Here is a 14,607-nt window from a genome sequence, read left to right on the forward strand (position 1 = left end):
GAATGCGCTAATCTTAATCGCCAGCTGTCACTGTGAGTATCAGCTCAAACACACACTAATACCTATGTGTCGCATATATCTATCACACATTAAAAGCATAGCAAAAATACAAATGCATGTGTTATACAGTAGGTGTTTATACAGAGGGCATCTCAGGGCACGAGCCACACGTAAAGATGCACAATAGCTTCAATTTGTGTCACCAGATTCTGATTTTCCAACCCAAAAAATACCTGATGTACTTGACTTTAGCTTTTATCACATGTACTTTTTGTGTTTAAAGTTACTCTTTCCACCTTGCGTAAGTGAAGTGAAGAGATCATTTAAACTTCTCTTGTGTCTTATCTTAATAGTTTCTTTCATCTAATGTATATGATTTTGTTTGGAAATATCCCAATGTGCATGCTTTAAGTTTCTAATACCTGAACACTAATTTCACCAAGTACTCCCCCCCCCCTCATTTGAGAAACGATTTGGGTCACTTATTACAATTATTTTAAAGTAACACAATTTACAATAGCATAAATATTGCAAAGACATAAATGTACTATTATTTTAAGGGCAGCTCTCATAGTGGCTGCCACACTGAGCCCACAGTAATTTGTGTTCGAGAAGGTGTCCTGGGACATAAAGAAAATGGATGTGCTTCGATCTGTGTAAACAATGTCACACCATCAGCCGGCCTACATACCCACAAAGGACTTTTATGATCCTAATGGACATACAAACTTTGGGTGAACACTGAATTTGACACGGAAACCCTAATCTTAACTACCTCTGGCACTTAATCCTAACTACAGTGTGGCTGCTGGTTCAGTCTTTGGCCAAGAGCCTAACACCTTTGTGTTCATTGGCAAGACAATCTCACAATACTCTGATAATCTCGCAATACTTTTTGGCTTAAAAAAATATGACTCTTCCCACTGAGAATGAATATGTTGTCACTCGACATCAGTGTATGTTAAAATTATGTTTCTTATCAAATACTTTATCTGTTTTTTTGTTTTTTTTTAAATATCAGCGTTTTCCACATAATTGTGTCTTTAATCTGTTGGATTAAAGACACCATTTTTGGCTGTTTACTCGTACTTGAGCAATTATTTGACCCTCTACTTCTAACTTGTACTGGAGTAAAATTATTCTAAAGCAACGATGCTCTTTCTTGAGTACTGTAAAGATTTCGGCAACGCTACCCACCTCTAAAATCCTATTTCTCAGCTTTGTTTGGTCTTATAATGATGAGACAATATTGTGTTTCTCAAATTTTCATATCATGTACCACTAACGCACAATTTATTTATCTAAACCAGTTCTATAACAGGTCAAAACTAGAGCTAAACCAGGTCTAAAATAATAATAAACATGAAAAAAGGAGTTGGATTGTTCTTAAAACTAAAGATAGAACCTGACCAGGGGCTTAAGTACAACTAAAAGCAGTACCACCCATACCACAGTCTGGGAAACACTCATTTATGGTCTTTTCTTGGTCTTGACCAGGCCCTTCTCCACCAGGCTGCGATAAAACTCCTGGATATACGTGTACACGCACTTCCAGTCCGGCTCGTGCATCCTCACCAGATCGTCGGGGTCCAACAGAGAGGGGCAGCCGGCCAACCTTCTGCAAACCCAGGACAAAACAAAAGCTAGAAACAGTGTCGCTAATCATCTCCCTGCACATATAAGGACCGTGAGCTCACTCCGCTGTGCTGAAGGCGAGCTGGAAGTTGTCCCTGGGTTTGTTTGGGTTGAGGATAGAGTACTCGAACGCATCGGGGAAAAAGCGGTGGACCAGGGCACAGAAGGCGATCCCGTCTTTCCAACTGGACGAGAAGTTCTGGATGTTCACGCCCTGCAAGAAAAGTGTCAGTGTAAGCGGCTAGAGTTGTGGAGACACAGTTATGTAAAGCAGCAACGGCAGTAAATCACAGACGAGGAGAGCGAGGAAATATTTACCTCATAAGGCTCTGTTTTGGCCCGGCACCAGTCTAGAAGCATTTGTTTGACATTTTTGGCATTGGGCGCAGCTGTGGTGGGACATTTCTGGGGTAAAGCTGCAGAGGAACTGGTCGTACTGTAAATATAAGAGAAGGGGTTGGTTCATCAAGTCACATTTGTAGATGCCTTTTCTCTTTTCTAACATGTGTCTGCGTTATTGACACATTGAAGACAATCAGCTGACATTTAGGTGAAGTATTTAAGGGATAAAAATATCACTTTGGCTATTCACTGTCCCGTGTGCACTCTGTCCAAGTCTGATAGTTTCTTGAAAAAAGGTTTGAGACCCCCTGCTATACACTATTCCCAATAGGAGATCATTGTTGCCAGTGTTCAAGTCAACGTGTAGGTGTTATAGACTGGAGCCTGAAGTAAAGCACCACGTTCAACAAATGCCAGTGTTGAACATCATTTATGGCCTAAATGAGCACTTATTTAAAGCAGTACTAAGTAATTAATGCCCCTAGAGGCCATAAGCGCCACTGCAGGTGTCGTAGCATGTTGCGTTTTTTACTCATTAATTGTCCGTGAGAGTAAATACTACGCTGACAGAAAAGACAAAGGGAGAGAGGGATATTGTATGTCAAATTACACAATGGGGATACATTTTTTTTTACTCAAACTTGGCTGTAAATACTGTTTAAGTGGTGCTAGCCCGCTGTGAGCTTTGCCCATTTGCCTGTTAGCTTCTTCTTCGTGATTCCATTGGTGTGTATTGAGCCTCCGGGTCAGGGTGCAGGAAAGTTGCAAGTGTGGTTTTGTGGCCAGAGACACCAGGGGGAGATGAAAGACCCTCCAATCATCCCATTAACACTTGTATTACCCCCAGAGGGACTACGACAAGGATTTATTAAGGTAAACAAGTTACTTAGTTCTGTTTTAATTTTAAGGCAAGACACTGCAGGTGAACACATTAAATTATTGAATTATTTAACTTTTGCTGTTGATGAAAAAAAAAAGGGATTGCAAGTTTTCAGTCATTTGTTGTTGCCTTTTATGCCTAAAAATACCCCGAATTACTCATATTTTCGGCGACAAAGTCTGAATAACAGATCCAGCCAGATTTAATTTAAATTTATGGTTTTATTTTGTTGATTTATTCATTACAAAGACTTTTTCAGAGGAAAAATCTGTCATTACACCTTGTTTTTTTATATTCGAAACTCAATAAATCAGGCTACGGTTAAAAATCCCTCTAAAGAAAACCTTCAAAATATTGTTAATTCCAAGACTGGACAGTTTGAAGTTTGTAGGTGCTACTGATGTCAGAAAATGGCCTTTGAAATGACAATTTTCCAAATAAATCTATGGAGAAACATTGAATCAGTGCAATAATTAAACATGTTATTGTGAAGATGAGGTGTTTTTTTGTTTCCACGTGAAAGTTCATATGTTAAGAGAGGAATTTACAGTATTGTTCACATTTTTGAACAACATTTTTGAGTAACAGATTTGTGTGTAAAGTTGGACTGGAGCATGTTGCGATTTGGAGGAAGGTAGAATTAAAGTAGCGATATAGAACTTGCCGCTCTCACCTGGCTGTTGTCTTGCTGGAAGGAGAGAAAGCGGAACCTTGCTCTGTAAACGACAAAGAAAACGCCATTATTAATTGTTGCAAATGCTTTTTTAATAATATCTTTTGGCCGTACTTGTAGACGTTTGCTGGCTCACTGCGCCCCTCCCTCCACCAGTTGCAACAGCTTTAGTTTGTTGCTTTAAGTCAGCCTGTCGCACTCCTCTCTCCTCCTTACGTTTGTCTGGAAAGTGTTAAAAAAAAGTAAAAAAATGAAAACAGAACATCTTTCATTGTGGAACTGTTACCTATTTTCCTCCGGAGCAGGTCTCTCAGGGCAGCGCGTATCATACTCCGCTCTTCAAAGTTTTTGGCGCTGTCGAGCTGAAATCACATTGAAACATTACGAGGGGGGAACTGCAAAGGACACAGTCACTTTGTCGCAGACGATGGTTTGAATTGATCTGAATATATGGTCATTGCCAAAAACACACATTGGTAAAATATCCTATTAACTGGCTGAAATGTTGCACAGTGTGGCTTTAAAGCGAGATTTATTATTTGACCAATCCAGGCATTAGCTGTTTAAATGTTTGCAGAGAGTTGTTTAGATTCTGACCATTTTGTTTAGTATGTCTTCATCCTCAATAGCTGCCAGTTCCTCTTTGGTGATTGATCCTGTGGACTCTGTGGGATTTTCTGTGGCCATCTCTGTGAAATATTTACACATTGATTACAATAGATTTTAAGTTCCTCTTACAGCAATTACTAACCTGTAATCAGACCCATCATTACCACTCATTAAAGTAAGTAAGTAAAGTATGTCTCTGTTTGTATTGTGAGAAAGTAATGCATAGTGGACTTATCTTCCCAAAGTTGCTATAGTTACTATCTTCTTAATAATGGCACAGTGAAGCAGGCCATGCAGCCCTGTGAAGACATGTGTTTGTTTTACAGGCAAATACTTCTGCTACAGCAACACAGAAGGGCCACAGCATGGACAAATATAGTAATGTCTGCATCTGATGGCAGTGTGTAACTAGCTACTCATTATGAATGCACCAAAACAAGTCCTAATGATCACTGATGAAGGCTGTTATCGGCATCTGTGTGAAGAGTAGTGCCACTTACCTAGAATAATCACTAAGCTTGTTCTCTGCTCTTCTTCTGTGGGTCTTCAGTGCAGAGGGTCCCCTGACACACACTGCAGAGGACACATGTTTGGAGTGAACTGAAGTTGATGGTAACAACCGACCCAAGAATGGAGCTTTTTGAAGGAGGAGGAGGAGGAGGAGGGACAAACGGTTGCATCTATTTTAACAAGGCTCCGCTCTCAGTCCTGGATTTGAGCTTCTGGAGGCAGCAGAGGCATGATGAGAGGGTTCGTTTCATGTATGCCTCGTGTGACTGATTGCAGCAGTCTGCTTGATATGAAGAGACATGAAAGGGTTAAGGAAGAATTTAACAGAGGAGCAGCACTGCCTTATTGAGGCAAAAGTTAAGAGATGGCAGTTTACAAACTTAAGAAGTCCTCCATATTGACAAGCGGACCACAAACCTCTATGGTAATAGAGAATCTGTGTGAAACTGTTAATAACGAGGAAATGTTCATATGAAAATGTATTAAGCGCTTGATTTTGTCTGTACAGCTAAGACAGAATGGCCCCCCCTTGTGGGGAGCAATCGTAGATGCTTTGGAGCTGTGCGTAACAAAGATCACTTGTAAACGTTTTCTTATAAAACAAGGTGCACAAGACCAATTTAACTTTTTTGGAGTACTAATCAAATCAAATGTATTTATATAGCACATTTAAAAACAACTGTTGTTGTGGCAGCAAAGCACGAACAGCTCAGATTCTGTGACAATAGGCCTACTATAAATTGGTATGAACTAAAATCAAAGATTAAATCTCTTTTGTCTCAATTTGTAATTTTAAATCATGTTCATAAATGTATTTTTTATAGTTTTCACTTCTTAATTTCCTCTGTGCGTTTTGTTATTTATAAAACAAATATGCTAAATAAAATCATAGCTTTAGCTTTTAAGGTTAAATGAAGGGTCTAGATTTCGATATCAAAGTCAGTGTGTGCATGAAAATAATTGCTCGTAAGACAGCAGAGTTTAGTAATCTTTTTAATTGACTCAATTCAGGTCTTTTCTATCAGTTCATACATTTTCTCATACTCATGATAAAACCCTTTGTTACCAATTACCCCCTCCTGTGGACACTTCTCGCACCCAAACTCAAATCAAAAACTCTTCTTCATCATTTACAGGAGGTTTACTTAAGATAAAGCAGTAGCCTCATTTTAGACCCAACCCATTAGCTACAAAAGACACAAATATATTAAAACCATTATTTCAATCTAACAAGCGATGAAACAATGAAACCAGCGAGTACAAGGGAAGTACCAGCTTTGAAGGCATTGTTGTTGTACATTGTTAGTGCAACAGCTTTTCTGCCTGTCCCTCAGGACCAGCCTGGCCTGTAGGAGCCGACAAGAACAAGCAGCTCTGACATTGTACAACTTCAGAGCTGCTTTTTCCTAACGCCACGTCTTTAGAGAGGCAGACCACATCCTTCTTGACAAATGAGGTATTTTTTTCTCTGGCATAAAAGTTCTAGAAAAAAACAACAACATGATTATAAATTGTAACACAAAACTATTCAGCACCCCCATGTCTAATCAGTGTGAAATACTCAAATTATAAGCATGAATGGCACTGTTGAAAGAAAATCTGAATTAGAAACAATTTTCTTGAAAATAATAATAATTTAAAAAAAAGTATAAAACCAAAAAGTATGGCTTTACATTGCACGATGTTTTCCAGGTAAACACTTGGCATTACATTCATTCACACAGGGACACTGCGGTCAGTTTTAGAAGTCCTCACTGCCCTGACTTCATTGAGGAGTGCTATATAAAATGTGCAAGACCTTTCACAACCGTCATCTACAGCATTAGTAAGCCACACAGCCAGTGACTGAAATAATAATAAATATTAAAATAAATATTAAAAGGACAAAATAAAAGCCTCAAAATACTGACAATAAAAAAAAAAAACAGTTTGATTTGGCAAGTTCAGAAATGTCCAAAGACAAAAGGAAGGGTTTTACAAATAGAGCTCCCAGGCAAACGGCTTGAAAACTAACATAAGCTTGAACCAATATGTACCGAGTCCTTAAAGTACATATGGTTTGTGTAGTAGTAGTAGTACACAAAAAAAACAAAAAAAAAAACAATAGCAACACAGAAATTAAAATACTATGGCAACCGTATCTTTCCCAGCTGGTCCCCCACAGGGAAGTGTCACTCCTTAGGGATCCGTCAATCTACTTATAATGGCTCGGTTGCAAAAAGTAATTGGACTTATTCTTCAGAGACTTATTTTTTTTTAATGACAAGACAAGACTGAACAGAATGTAGGTCTTCCAAATGGGAAATCTAACTGAGCTCATTACCATACAGCTCCAAATGCAGATCAACGGCGTCTTTAAGGTTTAGTCAAACGAATATCACAGAAATGTCACTTTTTACTTTATGTCCTGCTTCGAAAAGCGATGTTTTTTTACCGGACGCAGAAACAGTAACATTTCCTCACCCTTCACACACCGAGTAAAAGCTGCCGAGAAGGTGACCATGACGAGAGAATTGCCTCTCTATGTCAGATAAGTAGAGATTAGTTATGTCTGCTCAGATTGTGCTTCTATAGATTTGGAACACAGCACCCTCTGTCCCTGCACTTTACTGCTCCGGCTTTAATTAGAAACTTAAAAAGACAGGGCCCTCAGCAAACTTTCACAGTGTAGGGGAGTGTGAAACACCCCAGAGATATTAATGTGCCCAGGCATATACTGTAGCATTATATTAAACACATGGACAGTGAGAAAAGAATGTAACTTTGTCGATCAAATAAAAATGAAGGCAACGGTTTCTTTTGAATGTGGCTGGCATTAATTAATAGCAGCACAAGAAAACAATGCTGCATGCCCGCTCTGTGTGGATTGTCGGACTTCACATAAAAACATTAAAAGAACATCGAAGGGCTTTAATCTGACCCATTTCACTTTGATGACTCGATATCGAATTTAAAAACATGTTGCTGTTTATGTTGTGGCTGAAGCCGACGTCACATGAATGCAGCGAAAAACGAGAAGAATTAACAAAGATGATGAGAGCCATTTCTTATTTTCAGGTGCGTCTTCAAAATTCACATTTGAGTCTTTGTGCCTCAGTCGACTTTGTCTTGTTTACCCGATATTCTTTGCTGGTCGAACACTGACTCAGACACATTGCCCTCGGTGTTGTCTGTGTTTAAGTTTGTGGGTAACGATACTTCCTCTTTGGCGCAGCGAGCGTCCAGGTATCGGATGATGAACTCAGAGTTTTGGTAGATGAGCATGCCGGACAGCGTGAGCACCGCACCCACGCAGCTCAGGACAGACAGTTGGCTGCCGAAAAGCAGCTGGGACAGCAGCAGGTTGCCAACCACGTTCAGGTTGCCGAGGACGTGCAGTGTGACGGCAGAGGTGAGAGTGATGACGCAGTTACTGGCCAGATTGTACAGCACAGAGCCCATGCAGCTGAGCAGAATGAACATCCACAGGTGTTTGTCGTAGTGTAGAGGGGACTCGAGCAGTGCCCAGTTCTCCAGCACCAGAGCGGCCACTGTCAGGATACAAAAGCTCGGGATAGCCATCAGGTACAGCAGGAACATGGAGTTGATCTTCTCCTCTTGAAGCAAAATGCCTGAAACAAACAAAAGCTATAAAGATTATATGTTCAACTCCCCCCCCATTATTCAGATACTTCTGTATAATCTTCATATAATTAAATACTCTTTTATTGAGTCTTCTATTGAGTGAAGTGCATTATTTAGTGAATGAAGCTGCAAACAACCTTTAAGTTGCAAATTACTAATTTATTTACATGGTAAGAGGAGTTTTAGGTGAAGTGTATGATTTAACAATTGAAGAAGTTTCGTATATTTGGGTGGAAGCTTATCTTTAAGAGTTAATGCCACTGCTTGTGTTTTACCCAGAGTGAGCTACGGTAACATATGTACCTGACAACCCTTTATAGCATTTCACTCTGCAAAATTGAACATGCAGTACTTTTGCAGCCCAGCCCACTGCCTCCAGTCATTCACTCCTGAACTAAACATTCAGTTTTACATTCACCGAGACATGTTCCTTCATGTTATGCAACACTGTGGGTCATGAGCCTCAGCAAAAATCACGTGTGTCATTTATCAACAAATTAAGTTTAGGAATCAGTGTGTTCTTTGCGATGTGCCACATAGTTGTAGCAGATGTACAGAACTGTGCTGTACGTCTGCACATGGGAAACAGATGAAGAAAGTAACTTTCATAAGTTGAATATTAAGTGTGGAGGAATGGCAGTAAAAAGTGTTAGCATCAGATCTCTCACAACCAAAGACACAGCTCAGACTTTACAGTTCAAGAATCACTTCATAGACTGTACAGAACTGGAACAGGACCTAATTTGATTTACTTCATGTGAACAACAAATACTTTTATCCTTGAGTAATAATGTGATGATGAAACAGGTGATACTTACTCTGCTGGATTGATTTGACCCCTCTCAACATAGTTGCTGCAAACACAAAAATGCATCCAGTCTGGTCAAACTGGACCTCTCCCATAATGCTGAATGAAGCTCCCAGGCAGATAGGCATCATAGCGGTGTACTTGATGATGTGGTGCTGTTTCCCCAGAATAAAGGTGGATATGGCCAGGGTGAAGAGAGGGGTGGTGGTGTAAATCATTTGTGCAAAGGAGAGCTGGACGTAGGTCAGGCCCATGTTACCAAAGGCAATGCTGGCACAGAAAGTTAGACTCAAAAGGAAAACCTTGCATTTGGCATTCGGAGTGAGTTCTTGCTCCTCTGCTCTTCTGTGGTGGATCACTCGGAGTTTGATCAGCACATAGTCCACCACTATGGCTGACAGCATGTGCAGTGCTGAAAGGAGCAGGGGGTACCTGAAGTTGTACACAGCAAAGATCCATTTGTTGAGGCTGGAGATGGTGCTCCCGGTCACCAGCCACACAATGATAGCTGACAACAGATGGAGCATTTCAGTCAGTGGTCTGCGCCTGCTTTTGGCTTCGAGAGGGATCTCGCCTTTGGAAATGCCATCAGTCTTGGTCATGTTCGCTGCATTTTCTCTGCAAAGCAAACACACGTCCACAGAAGACAGGAATCATCATGACCGATCTGTATTGAGCTCTAACATTTAGAAACTGTTCCCTCCTTGTCCTGAAAACTAGGCTTCCTTTTCCAGCAGCGCCTAACAGCACGTGTTTCTATTTTGCATGAGGGTCTGGTTGTGTAACCAGAAGGAAAATGACATAGCTTAGCGGCTGTCAGACCGAGCAGAAGCACTGGAGGCTTGAGAGCTGGACCCGCCTCAGCAGCGACGCACTGTCACCTGATTGGCTGATGCTGCAGCATGAACTCATGGGCATGAGGTGCCTGGCTGTGACGCATCGCTCTGCTGCGCCAAAACACACTATGGTAAACATTAGCTGTACGTCTGTAACTGAACCACCCAAATGCCACGTCCCGCAGAGGCACACGAGTCGTGTCCATTACAGTAGTTTTAATTATAGACTCGCTTAACCCAATTTCACATGAGATGGCGTTATAACATTTGCCAAGAGCATGTGCGCTATCGGTCCTATCGCCGATGCTATCGATCAATGTGACACCAACACCTCACTAAACCGCTGTAATCCTGTTCAGCAGCCGCAAAACTACACTTCAAACAGAGTCACAGGACAGAGGCTGGAGTAAGTTTGCTGACCTCTGTCAGAACTGTCACCTGACTCCGACACCAGGAGCTAACGGAGCTAGCAGCACGAGCCTCCCTCAGACACGAACGACCCGTCCTGTAATGTCGCCCCCCGCCGCTTACGGTGTTTTAGATCGTCTGGTGCTAGGTTATCTGGTCAAACAGCTGGCGCGTCAGCTGTGTTGACGATAGGCTACCACGCTACCTAACGAGACTCAACAACGCTTATATTTCGTCTCAAACAACATATCCGATTGTCTCCTCAGTGCTCACCACTCCAATGCACCCTTACCTTGACATCGATTCAGTTAAATGGACGCTGGCGCTCACAGAGAAGCCATGTGTTCGGTTGAAAGTATAGAGCATGTCCCAGTTGATTCAGCCAAAGGTCTCAGCTGGTAATGCAAATTAGGAGCAAAACAGCTGTTTGTGGGCGTGTCCTTTTGGGCCACCTTGATGAAACCAGTCAATGAAACAACATTTCTTATGTGATCTGTCTGATCATTTTTCCACATTATGCTTCATTAAGAGTGTAGCTGAGTGGCTGCTTCCTTTAGACCTGTGCAATTTCCATTTTCATTTGCAAAGACAAGAAAAACGACGTGTAGAATAAATGCAATTGAGAAATATTGGTTTTAGCCACGCATGTTCTGTTGTTAGTTGGTGCGACAGCTAAGGTCATGGACTCTGGTGCCAGATGTCGCTGGTTCGATACCAGTAAAGGAAGATCACAAAGATTTATTGATTTCAGATACAGTTCATCGACAATTGATTTGTCTTTACCTATCCCCAAGAGCACCCCCCACCCCCACAGACGTCAGAGTGGAGGCCAGGCAACACAGCCACAGGTGCCCTGCTGTGGATGCTTGTAGAGCAGGGAGAGATCGGTCGAGCCTCTTTTTTGTCTTATACATAGGGAAATGCACTTTTATTTGAACACAAAGAATAATATCAGTGGATGTCCTGCATAGATTGGCGCGTGTGTGCTTGTAGAATTCGCATATAGCTGGTGAAAAATACACCAATTGTTGATGAACTGTATCTGAAATCTGAAATCAATAAATCTTTGTGATCTTCCTTTACTGGTATCGAACCAGCGACCTCTGGCATCAGAGTCCATGACCTTAGCTGTCGCACCAACTAACAACAAAACATGCGCGGCTAAAACCAATATTTCTCAATTGCATTTATTCTGCACGTCGTTTTTCTTGTCTTTGCAAATGAAAATGGAAATTGCACAGGTCTAAAGGAAGCAGCCACTCAGCTACACTCTTAATGAAGCATAATGTGGAAAAATGATCAGACAGATCACATAAGAAATGTTGTTTCATTGACTGGTTTCATCAAGGTGGCCCAAAAGGACACGCCCACAAACAGCTGTTTTGCTCCTAATTTGCATTACCAGCTGAGACCTTTGGCTGAATCAACTGGGACATGCTCGTATACTTTCAACCGAACACATGGCTTCTCTGTGAGCGCCAGCGTCCATTTAACTGAATCGATGTCAAGGTAAGGGTGCATTGGAGTGGTGAGCACTGAGGAGACAATCGGATATGTTGTTTGAGACGAAATATAAGCGTTGTTGAGTCTCGTTAGGTAGCGTGGTAGCCTATCGTCAACACAGCTGACGCGCCAGCTGTTTGACCAGATAACCTAGCACCAGACGATCTAAAACAACGGGCCAGACCGTTGTTTTAGATCGTCTGGTGCTAGGTTATCTGGTCAAACAGCTGGCGCGTCAGCTGTGTTGACGATAGGCTACCACGCTACCTAACGAGACTCAACAACGCTTATATTTCGTCTCAAACAACATATCCGATTGTCTCCTCAGTGCTCACCACTCCAATGCACCCTTACCTTGACATCGATTCAGTTAAATGGACGCTGGCGCTCACAGAGAAGCCATGTGTTCGGTTGAAAGTATACGAGCATGTCCCAGTTGATTCAGCCAAAGGTCTCAGCTGGTAATGCAAATTAGGAGCAAAACAGCTGTTTGTGGGCGTGTCCTTTTGGGCCACCATGATGAAACCAGTCAATGAAACTAACATTTCTTATGTGATCTGTCTGATCATTCTTCCACATTATGCTTCATTAAGAGTGTAGCTGAGTGGCTGCTTCCTTTAGACCTGTGCAATTTCCATTTTCATTTGCAAAGACAAGAAAAACGACGTGTAGAATAAATGCAATTGAGAAATATTGGTTTTAGCCATATTTGTTCTGTTGTTGGTTGGTGCGACAGCTAAGGTCATGGACTCTGATGCCAGAGGTTGCTGGTTCGATACCAGCAAAGGAAGATCACAAAGATTTATTGATTTCAGATACAGTTCATCGACAATTGGTTTATTTTTCACCAGCTATGCGAATTCTACAAGCACACACGCGCCATTCTATGCAGGACATCCACTGATATTCTTCTTTGTATTCAAATAAAAGTGCATTTCCCTATGTATAAGACAAAAAAGAGGCTCGACCGATCTCTCCCTGCTCTACAAGCATCCACAGCAGGGCACCTGTGGCTGTGTTGCCTAGCCTCCACTCTGACGTGGGTGGGGGTGGGGGTGAGGGGTGCTCTTGGGGATAAGTAAAGACAAATCAATTGTCGATGAACTGTATCTGAAATCAATAAATCTTTGTGATCTTCCTTTGCTGGTATCGAACCAGCAACCTCTGGCATCAGAGTCCATGACCTTAGCTATCGCACCAACCAACAACAGAACAAATATGGCTAAAACCAATATTTCTCAATTGCATTTATTCTACACGTCGTTTTTCTTGTCTTTGCAAATGAAAATGGAAATTGCACAGGTCTAAAGGAAGCAGCCACTCAGCTACACTCTTAATGAAGCATAATGTGGAAGAATGATCAGACAGATCACATAAGAAATGTTAGTTTCATTGACTGGTTTCATCATGGTGGCCCAAAAGGACACGCCCACAAACAGCTGTTTTGCTCCTAATTTGCATTACCAGCTGAGACCTTTGGCTGAATCAACTGGGACATGCTCGTATACTTTCAACCGAACACATGGCTTCTCTGTGAGCGCCAGCGTCCATTTAACTGAATCGATGTCAAGGTAAGGGTGCATTGGAGTGGTGAGCACTGAGGAGACAATCGGATATGTTGTTTGAGACGAAATATAAGCGTTGTTGAGTCTCGTTAGGTAGCGTGGTAGCCTATCGTCAACACAGCTGACGCGCCAGCTGTTTGACCAGATAACCTAGCACCAGACGATCTAAAACACCGTAAACAGACTCAAGTATGTCTTACCTTCTCAAAGCTCAAAGCCGTGATGACACTTGTGACAGCATCTTGTGTATGAGTGCGCGTCACCGTCACCCAGCAGCTTGTTAAACCGGTGAACGCGCCCCGGTGTCATTGGACGGTCTGTTTAAAGGGGTACGGCCCCGTTAACAGCAGAGTGTTGCATTAAGGCTGCACGTGGAGCAGACCTGGACCAGGACACTGTCACACCCGAAAAGCAAATCATCATTTCCTTTCACATTAGCCATGATAAAACAAGTGTGTGACATTATGAGCCGCATAATGATATACAGCCTGACAAGCCTGCAGTGCTGCGGGTCAGGGGTGTTCAAAAAAGACCAAACTGCCCTCACGCTTTTTATGAATTGGCACACATTGCCAGAGATGGTTCTTTATTACGGCAAGTGTAATAACTCTACATGATCCAAACCTCAGAAAGTCATTTTTTACTGTGCGACAGAGCATTAAGGTCCCCAGCCCTATAACAGTGTGAGGAAAGGTTTAACCTCTCTTAAATGCACCCAGTTGAATCTGTGAGTGCTCTGATTGACCTCCGATCTGTTTCCCTCTATGCTGTATACACTTCAATATGCGGCCCACACTGAAAAAGGTTTGGGCACTCCAGTTGTAGCTGATTCTCATTGATAACTGAATAGCCATTAAGTTATTTCTTGTTTGCCCGTGTGGAGCTACAGGCGGCTGTTTGCAAACACAGAACAGGTTTGAACAGAAGCTCAAAGACAAATAATAAACACACCCAGGCACATTCACGACTTTGTTTATTTGAGTTAAACTGTCACATTTCTGTGGGCCTTAGGCAGAAAAGGTGAATTCACATGATTTCTGTATGGATCTATTGTATAGGTGAGGACACTACTGTTCATGCAACCTCATGGGAAATATGAGGCTTTAACATGTTTAAAAGCCTGCAGTCAAACAGGATGTTGTGCTCTATACTATAACACTGCATAAGTAAACTTTGGACTCATTAGATATCAAATACACCCCCCAGCAGTATGC

At 41.8% G+C, this 14,607-nt stretch overlaps 2 protein-coding genes across 2 annotated transcripts; both read right to left on the reverse strand.

Annotated features, from left to right (window-relative positions):
- Positions 1-1,304: 1,304 nt before the first annotated feature.
- smtna (smoothelin a) lies at positions 1,305-4,217 on the reverse strand (the record flags this gene model as incomplete). The annotated part of the gene is made up of 7 exons (XM_079551586.1): positions 1,305-1,618; positions 1,698-1,849; positions 1,954-2,071; positions 3,531-3,573; positions 3,645-3,752; positions 3,817-3,892; positions 4,128-4,217. The coding sequence occupies 7 exons, from the start codon at positions 4,215-4,217 to the stop codon at positions 1,471-1,473; spliced, it is 735 nt and encodes a 244-aa protein (XP_079407712.1). The 3' UTR covers positions 1,305-1,470.
- A 3,295-nt stretch (positions 4,218-7,512) lies between these two features.
- On the reverse strand, positions 7,513-13,729 carry slc35e4 (solute carrier family 35 member E4). Its single transcript, XM_079552330.1, has 3 exons — positions 13,594-13,729; positions 9,092-9,699; positions 7,513-8,260 (listed from the first exon to the last, which is right to left on the reverse strand). Exons 2-3 carry the CDS (start codon positions 9,681-9,683, stop codon positions 7,743-7,745), a joined length of 1,110 nt encoding a protein of 369 aa, XP_079408456.1. The 5' UTR covers positions 9,684-9,699; positions 13,594-13,729; the 3' UTR covers positions 7,513-7,742.
- Positions 13,730-14,607: the final 878 nt, after the last annotated feature.

Source organism: Gobius niger (genome assembly GCF_951799975.1).
Source record: "Gobius niger genome assembly, chromosome: 2".
NCBI classification, from domain to species: Eukaryota; Metazoa; Chordata; class Actinopteri; order Gobiiformes; family Gobiidae; genus Gobius; species Gobius niger.

Bases quoted from the DNA above. Each gene is read 5' to 3' on its own strand.
- slc35e4 (XM_079552330.1), bottom strand. From the start codon at position 9,683: ATGACCAAGACTGATGGCATTTCCAAAGGCGAGATCCCTCTCGAAGCC. The intron at 8,261-9,091 runs GTAAGTATCACC...TGTTTGTTTCAG, and splicing joins GGTCAAATCAATCCAGCAGA to GCATTTTGCTTCAAGAGGAG.